General features: G+C 40.5%; 1 protein-coding gene across 4 annotated transcripts in view; it reads right to left on the bottom strand.

Annotated features, from left to right (window-relative positions):
- The window catches only part of abl1 (abl oncogene 1, non-receptor tyrosine kinase), a 34,737-nt gene that overhangs the window by 4,808 nt on the left and 16,624 nt on the right, over positions 1–13,305 (bottom strand). For 3 of the 4 annotated variants that reach the window (XM_085463761.1, XM_085463760.1, XM_085463762.1), the window contains 9 exons: positions 6,122–6,286; positions 4,506–4,801; positions 2,320–2,592; positions 2,034–2,118; positions 1,592–1,769; positions 831–1,015; positions 525–677; positions 346–435; positions 57–182 (listed from right to left, as the gene is read on the bottom strand). In XM_085463761.1, the coding sequence (XP_085319887.1) occupies positions 57–182; positions 346–435; positions 525–677; positions 831–1,015; positions 1,592–1,769; positions 2,034–2,118; positions 2,320–2,592; positions 4,506–4,801; positions 6,122–6,286 (1,551 nt within the window). Of the gene's footprint in view, positions 1–56; positions 183–345; positions 436–524; positions 678–830; positions 1,016–1,591; positions 1,770–2,033; positions 2,119–2,319; positions 2,593–4,505; positions 4,802–6,121; positions 6,287–10,428; positions 11,151–13,305 lie in introns of those variants that run through there. The other variant, XM_085463763.1, reaches the window with a different exon arrangement.

The raw sequence follows: 13,305 nt of genomic DNA, 5'->3' as shown, positions 1-13,305 counted from the left end.
GTATATTTAACAACTAGCAATAAAGGCACCAGGCATACTCTTTAAGTTCATGTCACCTGGGCTCTCTGTATCTCGGCTGTCTATGTTGCTCTTGCGAGGTCTGGTCTTGGTGGGCAGCTCCGGAGCCTGCTGGATGGAGCCTAATGTCTTCTTTCCTTTCTTTCCCAACTCCTTTTCCACCTCTAAAATCACAAATACAAGAAGGTTTGGACATATTAGCAACAAACAACAGGCTTGAGTGTGTTTACATCAGGATATCTATGTAACACACTCAAGCCTGAGGAGTATCAGAACAGTTTGCCCCAAACTGAAGAGGTTTTAGACAGAAAAGAAATGGACACTGACCATCAGAGATGCTGGATTCCTGGAACATGGTCTCAAAGGCTTGGTGGGTTTCAGCAAAAGTTGGACGTTCTGAAGGGTTCCACTTCCAACCTGACAAAAAGAAAAGGAAAACAAAAAGTTATTCCAAAACAGAAGCGTGCCTTTAATCATGTTTTTACAAGATGGGTTGTGGTACTCACAGGCCATCATGAGCTCATAGACCTTCTCGGGGCAGCCCTCTGGTCGATCCATACGATAGTCTTTTTCTAACAGTTCATAGACCTGGGACAGGTCGATGCCAGGGTAAGGAGACATGCCATATGTGGCAATCTCCCACAGCAGCACACCAAATGCTGCAGGAACAAGTTGAACAAGACAATAAATCAAAAAAGAACAAAGTCAAAGACTACGAATTGAGATCATGTGAGGAATATGTGCAAATTAGAATGAGGGAAATTAAATTTGTTTCACATTGTTTAACAGCAGAGTAAAAGACAGGAGCTCACCCCAGACATCAGACTTAATCGAGAACTTGTTGTAAGCCAGACTCTCTGGAGCTGTCCACTTGATCGGGAACTTGGCCCCGGCATGAGCCGTGTAGGTATCTCCAATCATCAGCCTGCTCAGGCCAAAATCTGCAACCTTCACCAGGTGGTTCTCCCCAACGAGACAGTTACGGGCTGCCAAGTCCCTACAGAAGAAAAAGCAGTTATGAGAGGAAGTGATGAATGGGAAGCTGTATAGAAATGCTGACTTTGAAAATGAGAAATGAGAATTTATTAAGCTGATATGAACCCAAAAGAAAAGAAACAACAGAACAGCGGTGTGTTTTGTTAGAGAATCCTCTCAGGTGCCATATTTCTACAGATGAGTTGTGGGGTAAAAAAAAAAAAAAAAAAAAGAATAAATTTACAATTGCAAGCTGAGTCGTGTCAGGCTTAAAAATTAAAATCCAGTTTCACAAATATGTAAGTCATAAGTCATATAATCGCTTCCAAAAGATACGGCTGGACGTGCCAGAACAAACAAGCTTTGCTACAAGATCGACTTGTCTGTGATACAATGAGAGTGTGAGAGGAGCACTGCTCAGGAAGGAGAGGGGAGAAAAAAAAGAAAAATGAGAGAAAATGAGATATGAGGTCAAAGGTGTTTTTTGTCCCTTCCAGCTTAAAACTGAAGATGGGTAAAAAAAAAAACAATAAAAAAACATCTGTCTTATAAACCCAGGACAGGTTAGCAAGTTTGCTTTTTAGGCCTTCAAACCCACCTGTGTATAAAGTTTTTTTTCTCCAGGTATTCCATGGCAGAGGAGATCTGTGTGGCCATGTGTAGCAGCACCACAGCATTGACCTCCTCTCTGTTGCACTCCCTCAGGTAGTCCAGCAGGTTACCGTGGGTCATGAACTCTGTGATGATGTAGAACGGGGGCTCCCGTGTGCACACGCCTGCCAAAAACACGAGTCCCGCAACACAAATCATCATCTCACAGCTTTTCTTGGGTGCAGTTTTTATTCCAGATGCAACCCCAAAGTGAACCATTTCTCCTCCTGGCTTGTTAGGCAAACACGTGTACACATCTACACTATGGAGCCACTAAAAACAAAATACATCATTTCTAGCAGAAGATTTTACGTACATGTGTTACATTTAAACAGTGTTTATGTAAAACCCCCACATTAAAGCAATGATTGTTGTTTTTAGTCACATACCTAACAGCTGCACCAGGTTAGGGTGTTTGATCTCTTTCATAACCGCAGCCTCCTTCAGAAACTCCTCCACCTCCATCGTATCCTCCTACACAGTTTATGGAAAGAAAGAAAAAAGAAAGTGAGGACAGCAAAGGATGGCTGGGTGCAGTTGCATCTGTGCTACACCAGATGGTAGCATTATTCAGCCAAATTAAAACCATAGCTTGGAATGTTAATATGTAACACCAGTAGTTGTCAAAATGTTTCCACATGAGTAGGTCGATGCTAATCTTCTCTGTCTCCGTACCTTTAACGTCTTGACTGCCACGGTGAGGTTGTACTTCTTCCAAACGCCTTCGTACACTTCCCCATACTGGCCCCCTCCTAGTTTGTGCTTCATGGTAATGTCAGTGCGCTCCATCTCCCACTTATCGTAGTTGGGAGAAACTCCATAGATGGTGGGCTTGTTACGCTTCGGCGCTGGGTAGTGCAGTGTCGTGATGAGGCCGTCGGCCACGGTGGAATGGTGGTGCACCAGCTCGGCCAGTGTGTTGAAACGGCTGTCAGATGAGACGTAAAGCTGTAGAGAGGGGGGGGGGGAGATTCTATATTTGAGTGGATGCAAGAGATTAGAGATCAGATTTTCTTAGCCTATCAGAGGCTCGTACAGTATTTGGCAGGTGGAAGGATACTGGACAGAACAAAGTGGACAGATTTTCTAGCCTTTTCGGAACAAAAACTGATTTTTGTTCCAGAATGTGACTTCTGCCTTCTTTTATTCTTGTGAATACGCTCTTTGCCTAAGGCCTGTGGAGGGAGGAAAAAAGGAAAGAAAGAGAACAACCTTGACTGCGGTGAAGAGTCCGCAGAAACCTCGAGACGATTTAATGGTTTAAACCATGACCATTTACTAAATCTAGGAGGGGGAAGAAAAAAAAGAGCTTACCAACATGAAAATCTTTTTTCTTTTTTTTTCTCTATTCAGAGCAGTGTTAATAACAGAGCCAATGTGCAACAAAACCTGCAGCTCCAGGGAGTGCTGAGGTAATTTCAAATTATTGGCGAACTCTATCATACCAGACGCTTGACTTGTAGCTCAGTGGGAGGATGGAAAACAATATGCGATGGGGAACCAAGTGTATGTATGTGTGTGTGTGTGAGAGAGAGCGTCTGTGTTTGTCCATTCGCTTCTTTGTATGTGTGTGCATACTTGGCTGCATCTGTGCTAATGCATGTCTTTGCATGGGCGTCAGTGTCTGGCCAGGCCTTGCGTCTGCTGGTCATTATGAGAAGCACAGTGGCAGTTAGAGGCATTCTTCTCATAGCTGGCGTTCCTAAACCTAGTTCACCTCGCTCCATCACAAACAGCAGGGTGACACGGCCAAAAGTGGCTTCTCGACCGATATAGCCTTTAAGGGGAGGAGGGGGGAATCCCACTCAAGAAATTCAGCCACCTACGTGGATCTGCCATGAACATTAAATACTGGTAGTCTGCATTTTTAAAGTTCTTAAAATAAACCTCTTTTAAGTTGTTGGCCAGCCTCAACTCCAAAGGATTTAAGCAAAATGTTACAATTAGAAGTACAGAAACATGTAAAACTTGTAGGTCTTTAGTCTTGAATAAAATTAAATCAAGCACGAATTAAAACAAATCTCTTTCATCTTTTTTTCCCCTCTAGAGACACTCCACATTTAAAACTTAAGAGTAAGACTAGTGTGACAGTGGATTGTGCAAGCAGGAGGTTGTTTAATCCTTTCTTTGTGCTGGTGCAATTATACCTGCAGCACTGTTGCCACTGCTAGCCAATATAAATAATAGGCCTTCTTGTCCCCACTAGTTTTCCATCATTCTTCGGCCGGAATGACGGTGGAAATGGTATTAAATTATACAATTGTATTTTGTGTGGTTTTAAATATGCCATTAAAAATATTTGATTTAATTTGACTTGTACAGTGCCCGTAAGGCAAGACAGGAAGGCAGCATTTAGTGCGTATTAGAGTGAGTGTATGTGAGTTGGTAATGCTGTGATACTCAAGGAGACAACAATATGAACAATATGTGCAAGTAAGTTAAACGATTACTTCCTATAGATATTTTTGGCAAGAACGCAGCACACTATAAAAATACACTTGGCCTATTGTGGCTTGCTGGTGTGTGTGTGTGTGTGTGTGTGTGTGTGTGTGTGTCGTTAATTAATTAAATTACTTAAAAACACTGAGCTAGAGTTTTGAATGTGTTGCAAGAACACACATTTAAAAACTATCATGAACACACTGTTAGCACTACCTGATTACCAAGACGTGCTGGCCAGTCAGATACAGATGAACCATCCAAGTACCAACTATTGTGAAAGCATGTGAGAAAACAACCACTTAGAGACGTGGAGTAAGTTGGAAAAGTGCTTGTAAAGAACCCATTTAAAAAAAACAAAAAAAAGACAAAAACATAAATACTTTCTTATCGTGTGACTCTTTCTCACCGCTGATACCCACCTTGCCATCAGACGCAGTGTTAATCCTGTAATGGTACACTCTCCCCTCATACCGCAGAGAAATGGACCTCTGACCGGGGCTGCTTTCGCTTTCACGGACCAGAAAGCTCCCGTTGATGCCCGAGCTGAGCAGATACTCTGCCGCGTTCCGTGACACGGGTCCATGGTACCAGCTGTGCTTCTCCAGGCTGTTGACTGGGGTGATGTAGTTGGACGGCACCCAACCTTGGCCATTCTTGGTCTGTGCTTCACACCACTCGCCGTTATGATTGTAACCCAGCACACGCAGCTTCTCCCCTAGTCAACATAGAAAGTCAACATTATTATATCATGTCTGGAATATTGTAATTAATTATTCAGTAGTTGCAAAAACTCCTCGGAATGTCTCAAAGTTGTTTGGAACACCCCTACAAGACTTCTGGTTGAGTCTTCTAAGTACTCCGATCACACTGTTGCCAATTCACTCACACTGACTCTCTATTAACCTCAGAGTCCATTTTAAGATTCTGATTTTGACTTTTAGAGCTTTATTTGACTTTTACATTCATAGACAGAGCTTTTGCAAAAGTGGCCACCCAGACTCTCCCTGCGACCCTGAGATCTGTGGATTTGCTAATCTCATTCAAAAACCAGCTAAAAACTCATCTTTTAAGACTTGGGTTTGGTTAACTTTTGTTCTCATGACCTGGCATTTAGTTGTGAAGCACTTTGTGATGTTTATCTTGAAAGGTGCTATCCAAATAAAATGCAACTTATCCTGAAGACACCATAATATGAAAACATTTTGAGAATAAACTATTCATATACACAACATAAAAGACATAAAAAAATACACAATTAAATAATGATGGTGGCCTATTTTTGCTTTTAAATTAAATAATTGTGTAATCTTTGTTATTTGGCAATAAACAGCCAAAGTAAACAGACCTAATCTTTGCACCATTATAACAAGCTGGAAGGCAGCACTGTAGAGGACATTTTCTTGTTTATTCCTGTGCTTAAGATCCATTCTTCCTTCCTCTGTTTGTCTGTGTCTGCAGCATTGTTTTACAATCGCTTCAGTGGGAAACGACCCACGTGTGAGGCCATTGTCAGGAAGTGAGAGTCAGATGGGAGCGAAGGCAGAACGGGAAGGAGACGGGACACTAATAAGTGGATTCCCAGCAATGGTAAGAATCGTATAAAGACTTCAGCAATCTCCAGTAGAGATCATTTTGTAAGTTACATCCCACTCAAATTTAATAGATGTGTGTTGGTTTAGATTACAAACTCAACCAAGCCTTTTTCAGAAACTGATCTGACTCATTCTAAACTAGAGTTACTCTTACAAAAATTGGGTAATGGTCAGGATTATTTCCTTCCTTGTAGTGCCCTTGTGACCTGGAGTTTAATAAGGTGCTTAGCTTGCCTGGTTCATTTCCACTAGCATACTTTTGTATGAAATCCTTTTCTTTCTACCTTCACAAATACTGCTTTGTAATTATTACTATTTGCTAAATGGACCCCCCCCCCCCCCCCCCCCCAAAAAAAAAAACCAAAACAAAACAAAAAACAAACAAAAAAACTTATATATAAATATTTTTATAAATCCTTCATTTATTGCCCCCACCCTCTTACCTTTAGTAATGCTTAAAGTGTTGTCACCACTGGCCACAAAATCATAGAGGGCAACAAACAGGTTGGGGTCATTCTCACTGGGTCCAGCCAAAAGGTTCTCTTTGGAGTTCCAGCGGGCTGCTTCTGTCAGACCCTGACCCTCAATTTCTGGCTTCTGGAGAGCTTCTGGAAGAACAACAACAACAAGCCTGTCAGAATACAAGTATGAAACTTCAATATGAGCAAAAATATTAATTATGAAGTCCGGAAGAGACACCACAACACTGACCCTGTGAAGCATTTTCACACACAAGTTGGATGATTCAGAACACTAACCTCTCCATCTGTCATTTTATACTTTTTTATATCACTTTCAGCCCATGTTTTGCTTCAGCAGTTGTGATCCCACCATGAAATCAAGAGTAAAGAGGCCAATCATGTGATCTAAATTGTACCTCAAGCTTCTACAACTTTTCATTTCCTGGATTATCCCTGTTTAGATTTAATTTTCCTAAATACCTAGACAATCACCCTCCCCCCAAGTTAGGCCATGAGAATATGTTTCACCACTGATCTTGTCTGTAAATATAAAATAGATAAGTTCAAAGTAGTTTAATTTAAAATTTTGTTATATATGTCTTAAATTATAACAAAACATAAGAAGTAAACCTGATTGATAACATTCAAAATGTGACAAAATAAAATAATACACAGAAAAAAAAAGAAGGATTTTGTTTACAGTGAAGAGCAAGAAAAAAAAAAAGAGGAGAAACTATTTAAACGCAGTTTGGCCTATAAAATGAGCTCGACTGTGCGGTTTTCTCAGCTGTTGTCACACATGTTTTGGACCCATCTTGCATTTCATTCTTCCAAGCATTCCCAAAAAACAAATGGCTAGCTACTAGCATGTGACAAATTAAGTTTTACCGGCAAAGCACAGCAGTGCAGATTTTATCATTTAACGGCTTTAGGCCATTTTACATCCATTTTATCTGCGAGCTCAGCAGGAAACTTCTTGACTCAGGAACGCTGTCAGCTGATCTGGGTCACCTGGGCATCACAGGCTATAAAACTTACCCATGTGCTCACTTTTCTCTCTCCCTTACAACAGCTGACATTCATCTTGCATCACTTTCCTTTGGTTATCACCACATTCCTTGCTGTGCTCTTAGTGCTCACTGCTCCTTTTGTTTTATGTAAAAGTCTTGCATGGATTACAACACATACCACCACACATATCTTAGTTGCTGTGCAACTGCAGCATTTGTGTGTTCTAGTCGTTCTCAGAAACAAAGCCAAATGGTTTGACTGAAAGGGTGAATGATTAAGAAAACATCTGATTTGGTAACAGCAGATAAAATATTCTGACTTGTAACTGTGTTTATTTAGTAATTTAGCAATTATGCTCAACAGTTGTGCCTCTGACCCAACTAAAAAACTACAGACAAATCAAGACTCAGCTAAACACATGTGATTAATTGACCCAATGAAAAAGAAACTAGACAATTTTCCATTAGTGCATCTATGAAAATCCTGTAACAGAAATAAATAACCTATTCCAAGACTAACAATGGACTAAGGACAACTTACAGCTTCAGAGGAGGAAGTTGGGCTCGTTCATAGAACAAGATAGCTCTACCTCAAGCCAATAATGTAACCTAAAGGCAAAAGTCAATAAAATATAGCTAATTATTCATTTGCATATGCATTTATCATTACAATGCCTATTTGCAATTAAAGAAGAGCATGTTCTTATCCACTCTAAATTCACCAACCAAAACAAGCATGTACCCCAAGGGGTGTGCCATTAATGGTTCGTCCAGTCACGCTGTCACTAGTACAAACCTCCAATCACAGGTTTTTGCTTGTTTTGTACAAAGAAAACAGTTTCTACTCCATTTTTTGTAACTGCCTCGTGATGAGTATAAAAAGATATTACCCTAGTTTCCCTATACTGAATACATTTTTAAAGTGGATATCTCCAAAACTGGCAACTCACGCCAACGTTTTGAAGATTGATAACACAATTTGATTTAATGCATTAATACTTGGATGGGTGAATAACCATATTGCAAAGATAACAGTTTGTGGAAAAAGCAGTGGCTGTTATTCAATAACAGCAGCAACAAATGGGTTCATTTCAACATGAGCTTAAAGGGCCATTGTGTAATGGACTTTCTAGTCACAGTGGGAGATGATATGACTTCCAAATTCCTCACAACCTAAAGTATTTCAAAGATTTAACATACAGCAGTAAACTAATATAACCCTATACAAAGTAAACAGGCCCACAACTTGTCACATGACATTGTTGACAAGTTCCAGGCATCAATGTATTTGGAGGCTAATGAAATCCTTTCACACCAACTCTTCTGGCAAGCTAGGTTCACCAGCCTACTCACAGTGAGACTATCATAACTAAATGTGCTGCTTTTTTTTTTTTTTGTAGCTAAAGGACCTGATGGCTGAGCTGCTGATGACACACAGGATAGATCTGGCTCATACCTACATTTCTATATTTCTCCTGTCCTTTTGTCCAAGGTGTAAACCTTCAAAAGCACAGCCAGCCATTCATTCATAAGTACCAAGCTTAATTTTAGCAACAAAAACAACCCAAATTCAAACAGATAAGACCAGAGATCGAGCAAGATAGGAAACCGGCTCAAATGGGGCGGGGGGCTGCATACAGTTTGGGCTGGTCATACAGTGAGTGGGCAGCGATTTTAACAGCCCGTGCCACACATGCCCACTTAACAGGCCAGAAATACTGCAGCTATTTGTGAGATGATGACAGCATGCTGACACATGTGTCAACAGAGAGAGAGAAAGAGGGGGGAAATGAAAAGTCATATGAAAACAGAAAAAAGGAGGTAAATGAAAGAAAGAAGCAAAGAATGGGAGCAGCCCTCGTATCAGACCGCAGCTCTCCCCAGTCATGGAGTGGGAGAAATTACAGCATGTCCTGGCTGCATTAGTGAGATGACAGTCAAAATGATTAAATATGTGAGGAACTCCTAAAGAATTTACAGCCATGACTGCACTTCTATCAGCATTAGGAATGCACTGGAAGTCAAACACTGATGCAAGAAAGAAAATTTCTGCAAAAAACTAGGAGCTGTGTCATCCTGGTGATTCTACTTATCTCTAATGAACCAGTTTACAAATGCAACTAACCAGCTGGTACAGCTGTTAGTTCCCATCAATTAGTTCCCATCAACTGGTAAAGAGAAAAAAAGGCTGATTTATTGCAGATGGAACACACTTAGTACAAAATTACATATTTATGAGTAATGAAAAGGGGAAAACTTCTACCCTAATATATTCCTTTTGCTTAAGATGCTATGACTGAAGTAGGAAGTGGTGATGTACTTCTACTGACTGTAGATATGTTTGCAAGATGTTCGTGGGAGATAGCAAGGAACCAGGTGAAAAAGTAGGCAACTATGCATGAAAGAAACACCATTTAAACCCCAAGCTCTCTGAAAATATCCACAATCTTCCTGCTATTATGCCCATGGAATATAATTATTCCAACAATGTCAAAAAGCTTGCTTTGTTCATGGATCAAAGACAAACACAGCCTCCCTGAGGCATAATCAGGAGATTTGTTGTGCCTTCTACAATAAGATCTAAGAGTTAGAGGCTCTTTATCACTGTCACTTACTTCAATGGGGCCGTACAAGTACTATTAACTCTATTAAATCATTTGGTTGTGCAATCTACAGAACACACAAGACTTCACTCAGTCTCCCAGTACTAATCTTTTACTATGTACAGACCCAATATGTCCTGGACTTCGTTGAATTCCCCTTGTGTTGCATAGATAATCCGGAAATCAACTGTGCGTGACGCTAGGAAAAAAGTTCACAACCCCCTCTCCCTCTTTCATTATCTACTAACTTCATTATGGGAGCACTAAACAAGATTGAAGTAGTGTAATACAGCAGAGAAGAAAAAGGGAGCGCAGACTGAGATTAGATCCCCTCTCCACATAAACAAGAGTTAAGTGGGACATGGGCAGGAGTCAGATTTCCTTGTATTCTCTTCTCCGTCTCATTTTCCACTTTTTTCCTCTCCAGCTAGCCAGTGTGTCTGGGCTCCCCAACCCTCCCCTGAGCTTGATCTCCGCTTTCCCCTCCCCATTCTTCACTTTCCAGAACCCAGAAATGATTGTTGAGATTTTACACGGTGGATACTTCAACCTTTTCTTTCTTTCCTCTGTGCTCATAAGCCTTTACTTTTTCTCCATTTCTCACATCTCTCCTGTGACTGTTCCTCTTATGGCAAACTGTAAAAATCAAAAGAAACAGAAAACTAGATTTCTTTACCTGGCAAATAACAGCTGGAGGACGACGTGAGGCCTTTCTTAGATTTACACCCCACCAATTTTAGGCATATCTCCAACATTTTCATTTGCTTTCTTTCCCTTCACGCTGAAAATATTGTTGCTTGTTCAAACCAGATGTCCCTTGAACGTTTCTCGTCTACATGTGTCCAACAAAAGAATAATAAAAAAATCCAAAAGAAGCTGACAAAAGTGGAAAGAACACCAAGTAAAGAAGAAATAGATATTGGTTTGTTTTTCCTGGAGTCCTTCCAACTGAAATGTATCCTTTTATTATTGTTCTCACTCCTTTCCGAAACAGAAAGAGTCCGCTGTCCGGCAAAGTCTACCAACTTTTCCTTATGAGCGTCTCCATGTTTTTTTCCCCCCTCTTTGGCTTTAGGATGCCTCCACAGTTAAACAATCACCAAAAAAACCCCAACAAAATAGCGCAGATTTTGTCCAAACGTTTATCGCCTTGTAGATTTATCAGTTGAGTACACACTAGGGCCGTCTGTGCGGTGCCATTCCTCTCTCCGTCCCCCTGTGTGAGTGAGTATCCGAGGCACAGGGACTACTCGTGCTGCAGCTGCCAACAAAGAGCCTCTTTCAGGCTCAGTTTGCTGCACTCAATGACATCAGCTCAGCCCTCCCACCTCAAAAGTAGGAGGGAGAGACCACTACCACACACACTCTCCGAGAAGAATACAAACAACACCCCACCAGTATCCCAAAACCCATGCCAACATGTGAGTCAAACGCTCTAATTTCAAACTATGAAAAGAGCTCAGATGGTGTATACTTCTAAAAAATTCCTCCTTTCTTTCTGCTGAAGTCATAGGATAATTACAAGACACTCCTCCTCCTAAAATGATTAAATCCCCTCCCCCCTTCATCTTTCTGCCACTATACCCTCTCTCTCGGTTTTTCCTCTCTCTCCCTGCCGTCTGAAATGTTTACAGGTTGAGGAATCTGTTCTGGAAACAGGTTGTTAGAGGCATAGCTAAAGTGCTCAATCAACAGGGGAAAAGTATAACTTCTGCCATTGTGTGCTCTGGACTTCACACTCATTTACCACAGGTCATTTGAAATGGGAATTAAGTGAGCAACATATTGAAATTAATCAAAATGAGGGCCTGTCACCGTCTCTTGTATTTGTTTTACTTTACAAGAAACATACGTGGCTCTGTGGTTTTGAGGCAGGGTCTCTGCCTTGACCATAACTAGAAAAAGAAATAACCCTTGGCAGAAGTTGCTGGACAACTTCACAACTCTCTCTTTCCCCCAGCTATCTCTGTATTAATCACTAAAGCGGAGGTTGCAACACACTAGCGTACTAAATCTACTGAATTAAATCCCATGAAAAAAGTCAAAATTATTATTAAAAGCAACAAAGTCTGGAATGTTACTAAAGCTGCCAATGGCATTTGTCAAAAAACTTCAAAAACTCTAAACTATTTGACGAAAGCTTCTTAGCAAAATTTAAAAATCCATTCCTAAAAACATATGCAAGATGCACCCTCCTGTGCCCCAACTGACCATTATATTATATGTGTGAGTGTGTGTGTGTTTTATTTAAAGACACAAATATTAAGACACAAAGGTATAATGCAAAATAACTGGAAGATGAGACCAGACTTCAACCAGCCTATCTTTTCATACATACAGTGCTTGACTTATCAAGTAGTCCAACAGGACAAAGAAAAACAATTACTACACAACCTGCATAGCTACAAAAACCTACATCAAAGCAAATTACCATATATTCTAGAAGACAGAGAGGAAAAAAAGAAAAGAAAGGAAAAGAAAAGAAAAGAAGAAGTTCTCCCCATTCATCATAACAGGAATACACAAGTGAGAAAGTACGGAGTCTTCAATCATTTTATTTTGTCCCACCATGCTATATGAAAGACCTTTGGTCATCAATACACTGAATCCTGAAACTGCTTTGAAAACCACAGCATTTAACATGCTTCTGACTACCCCTGGCAAATATTTTCCACATAAATGACTTACATTTCACTGTGTGTATGCGGTTGAATACAGAGATCAGAAGTCCAGTCATGTAGGTGTTGTTGGGAAGCTGACTGGGTGGACACCATAATGCATAGAAGGAGTGTCAGGCTAGTTTGCTGGTTGACCTTTTCATTGGAATTTCATTTCAAAAGCAAGGACTAAACATACACCCTACACAGGAAAGCATACTGATGACAGTGACTTATCTTTGAAACACAATGGGAATGCAGTGACATTGTTGACTGATGTAAACTTTATCAACTACTGGTTAAAATAATATTTTCACATGGGATTCTACAGACTCATGTAGAAACTGTAGAAACTGCTTCAACAGCAATAACATGAAATCATTTTTTGTATGACTCTTGCACATTTTTGGAGGAATGGAGGAATTTTGGCCCACTCTTCTTTAGGTTGCTTCAGTTCACTGAGGTTTACAGGCAATTTCTCATGCAAAGCTCTCTTAAGATACCATCAGAGCATTTCAATCAGATTGAGGTCTGGACTTTGACTAGGTAACACCTCCTGTTTCATGACCCAATTTCAGCCAAGCTGTTGGACGAATGGCCTCAAATGGCCTCACATCTGACTCTAGAATTCTTTGGTTTATAGAGTGATAGCATGTTTGTGGTGAGTGTGTGTTTGGCTTTCACCAAACATGGTACTGTGGTACATGGTCCAAAGGACATTATTCCAGAAATCTTTTGTTCAGATGCAATTCTACCAACCTAAACCACTGTTTTAGAGAGAAGAGGCTTTCTCCTGGCAACACTTCCAAACAAGCCATACTTGTTCCATTTTTATCTAATTGAGATGTCATTTAAATTTAACATGATACCTCAGGCTTGTATAGTCTGAGATGTTT

Source organism: Copadichromis virginalis, linkage group LG7, assembly GCF_057382275.1.
Source record: "Copadichromis virginalis isolate Kocher_CV1m ecotype Utaka linkage group LG7, C_Virginalis_male_GT1.1, whole genome shotgun sequence".
Taxonomy (NCBI): Eukaryota; Metazoa; Chordata; class Actinopteri; order Cichliformes; family Cichlidae; genus Copadichromis; species Copadichromis virginalis.
The sequence above is the reverse complement of the archived record's forward strand: the minus strand, read 5'-3'. Positions and strand labels throughout refer to the sequence as shown.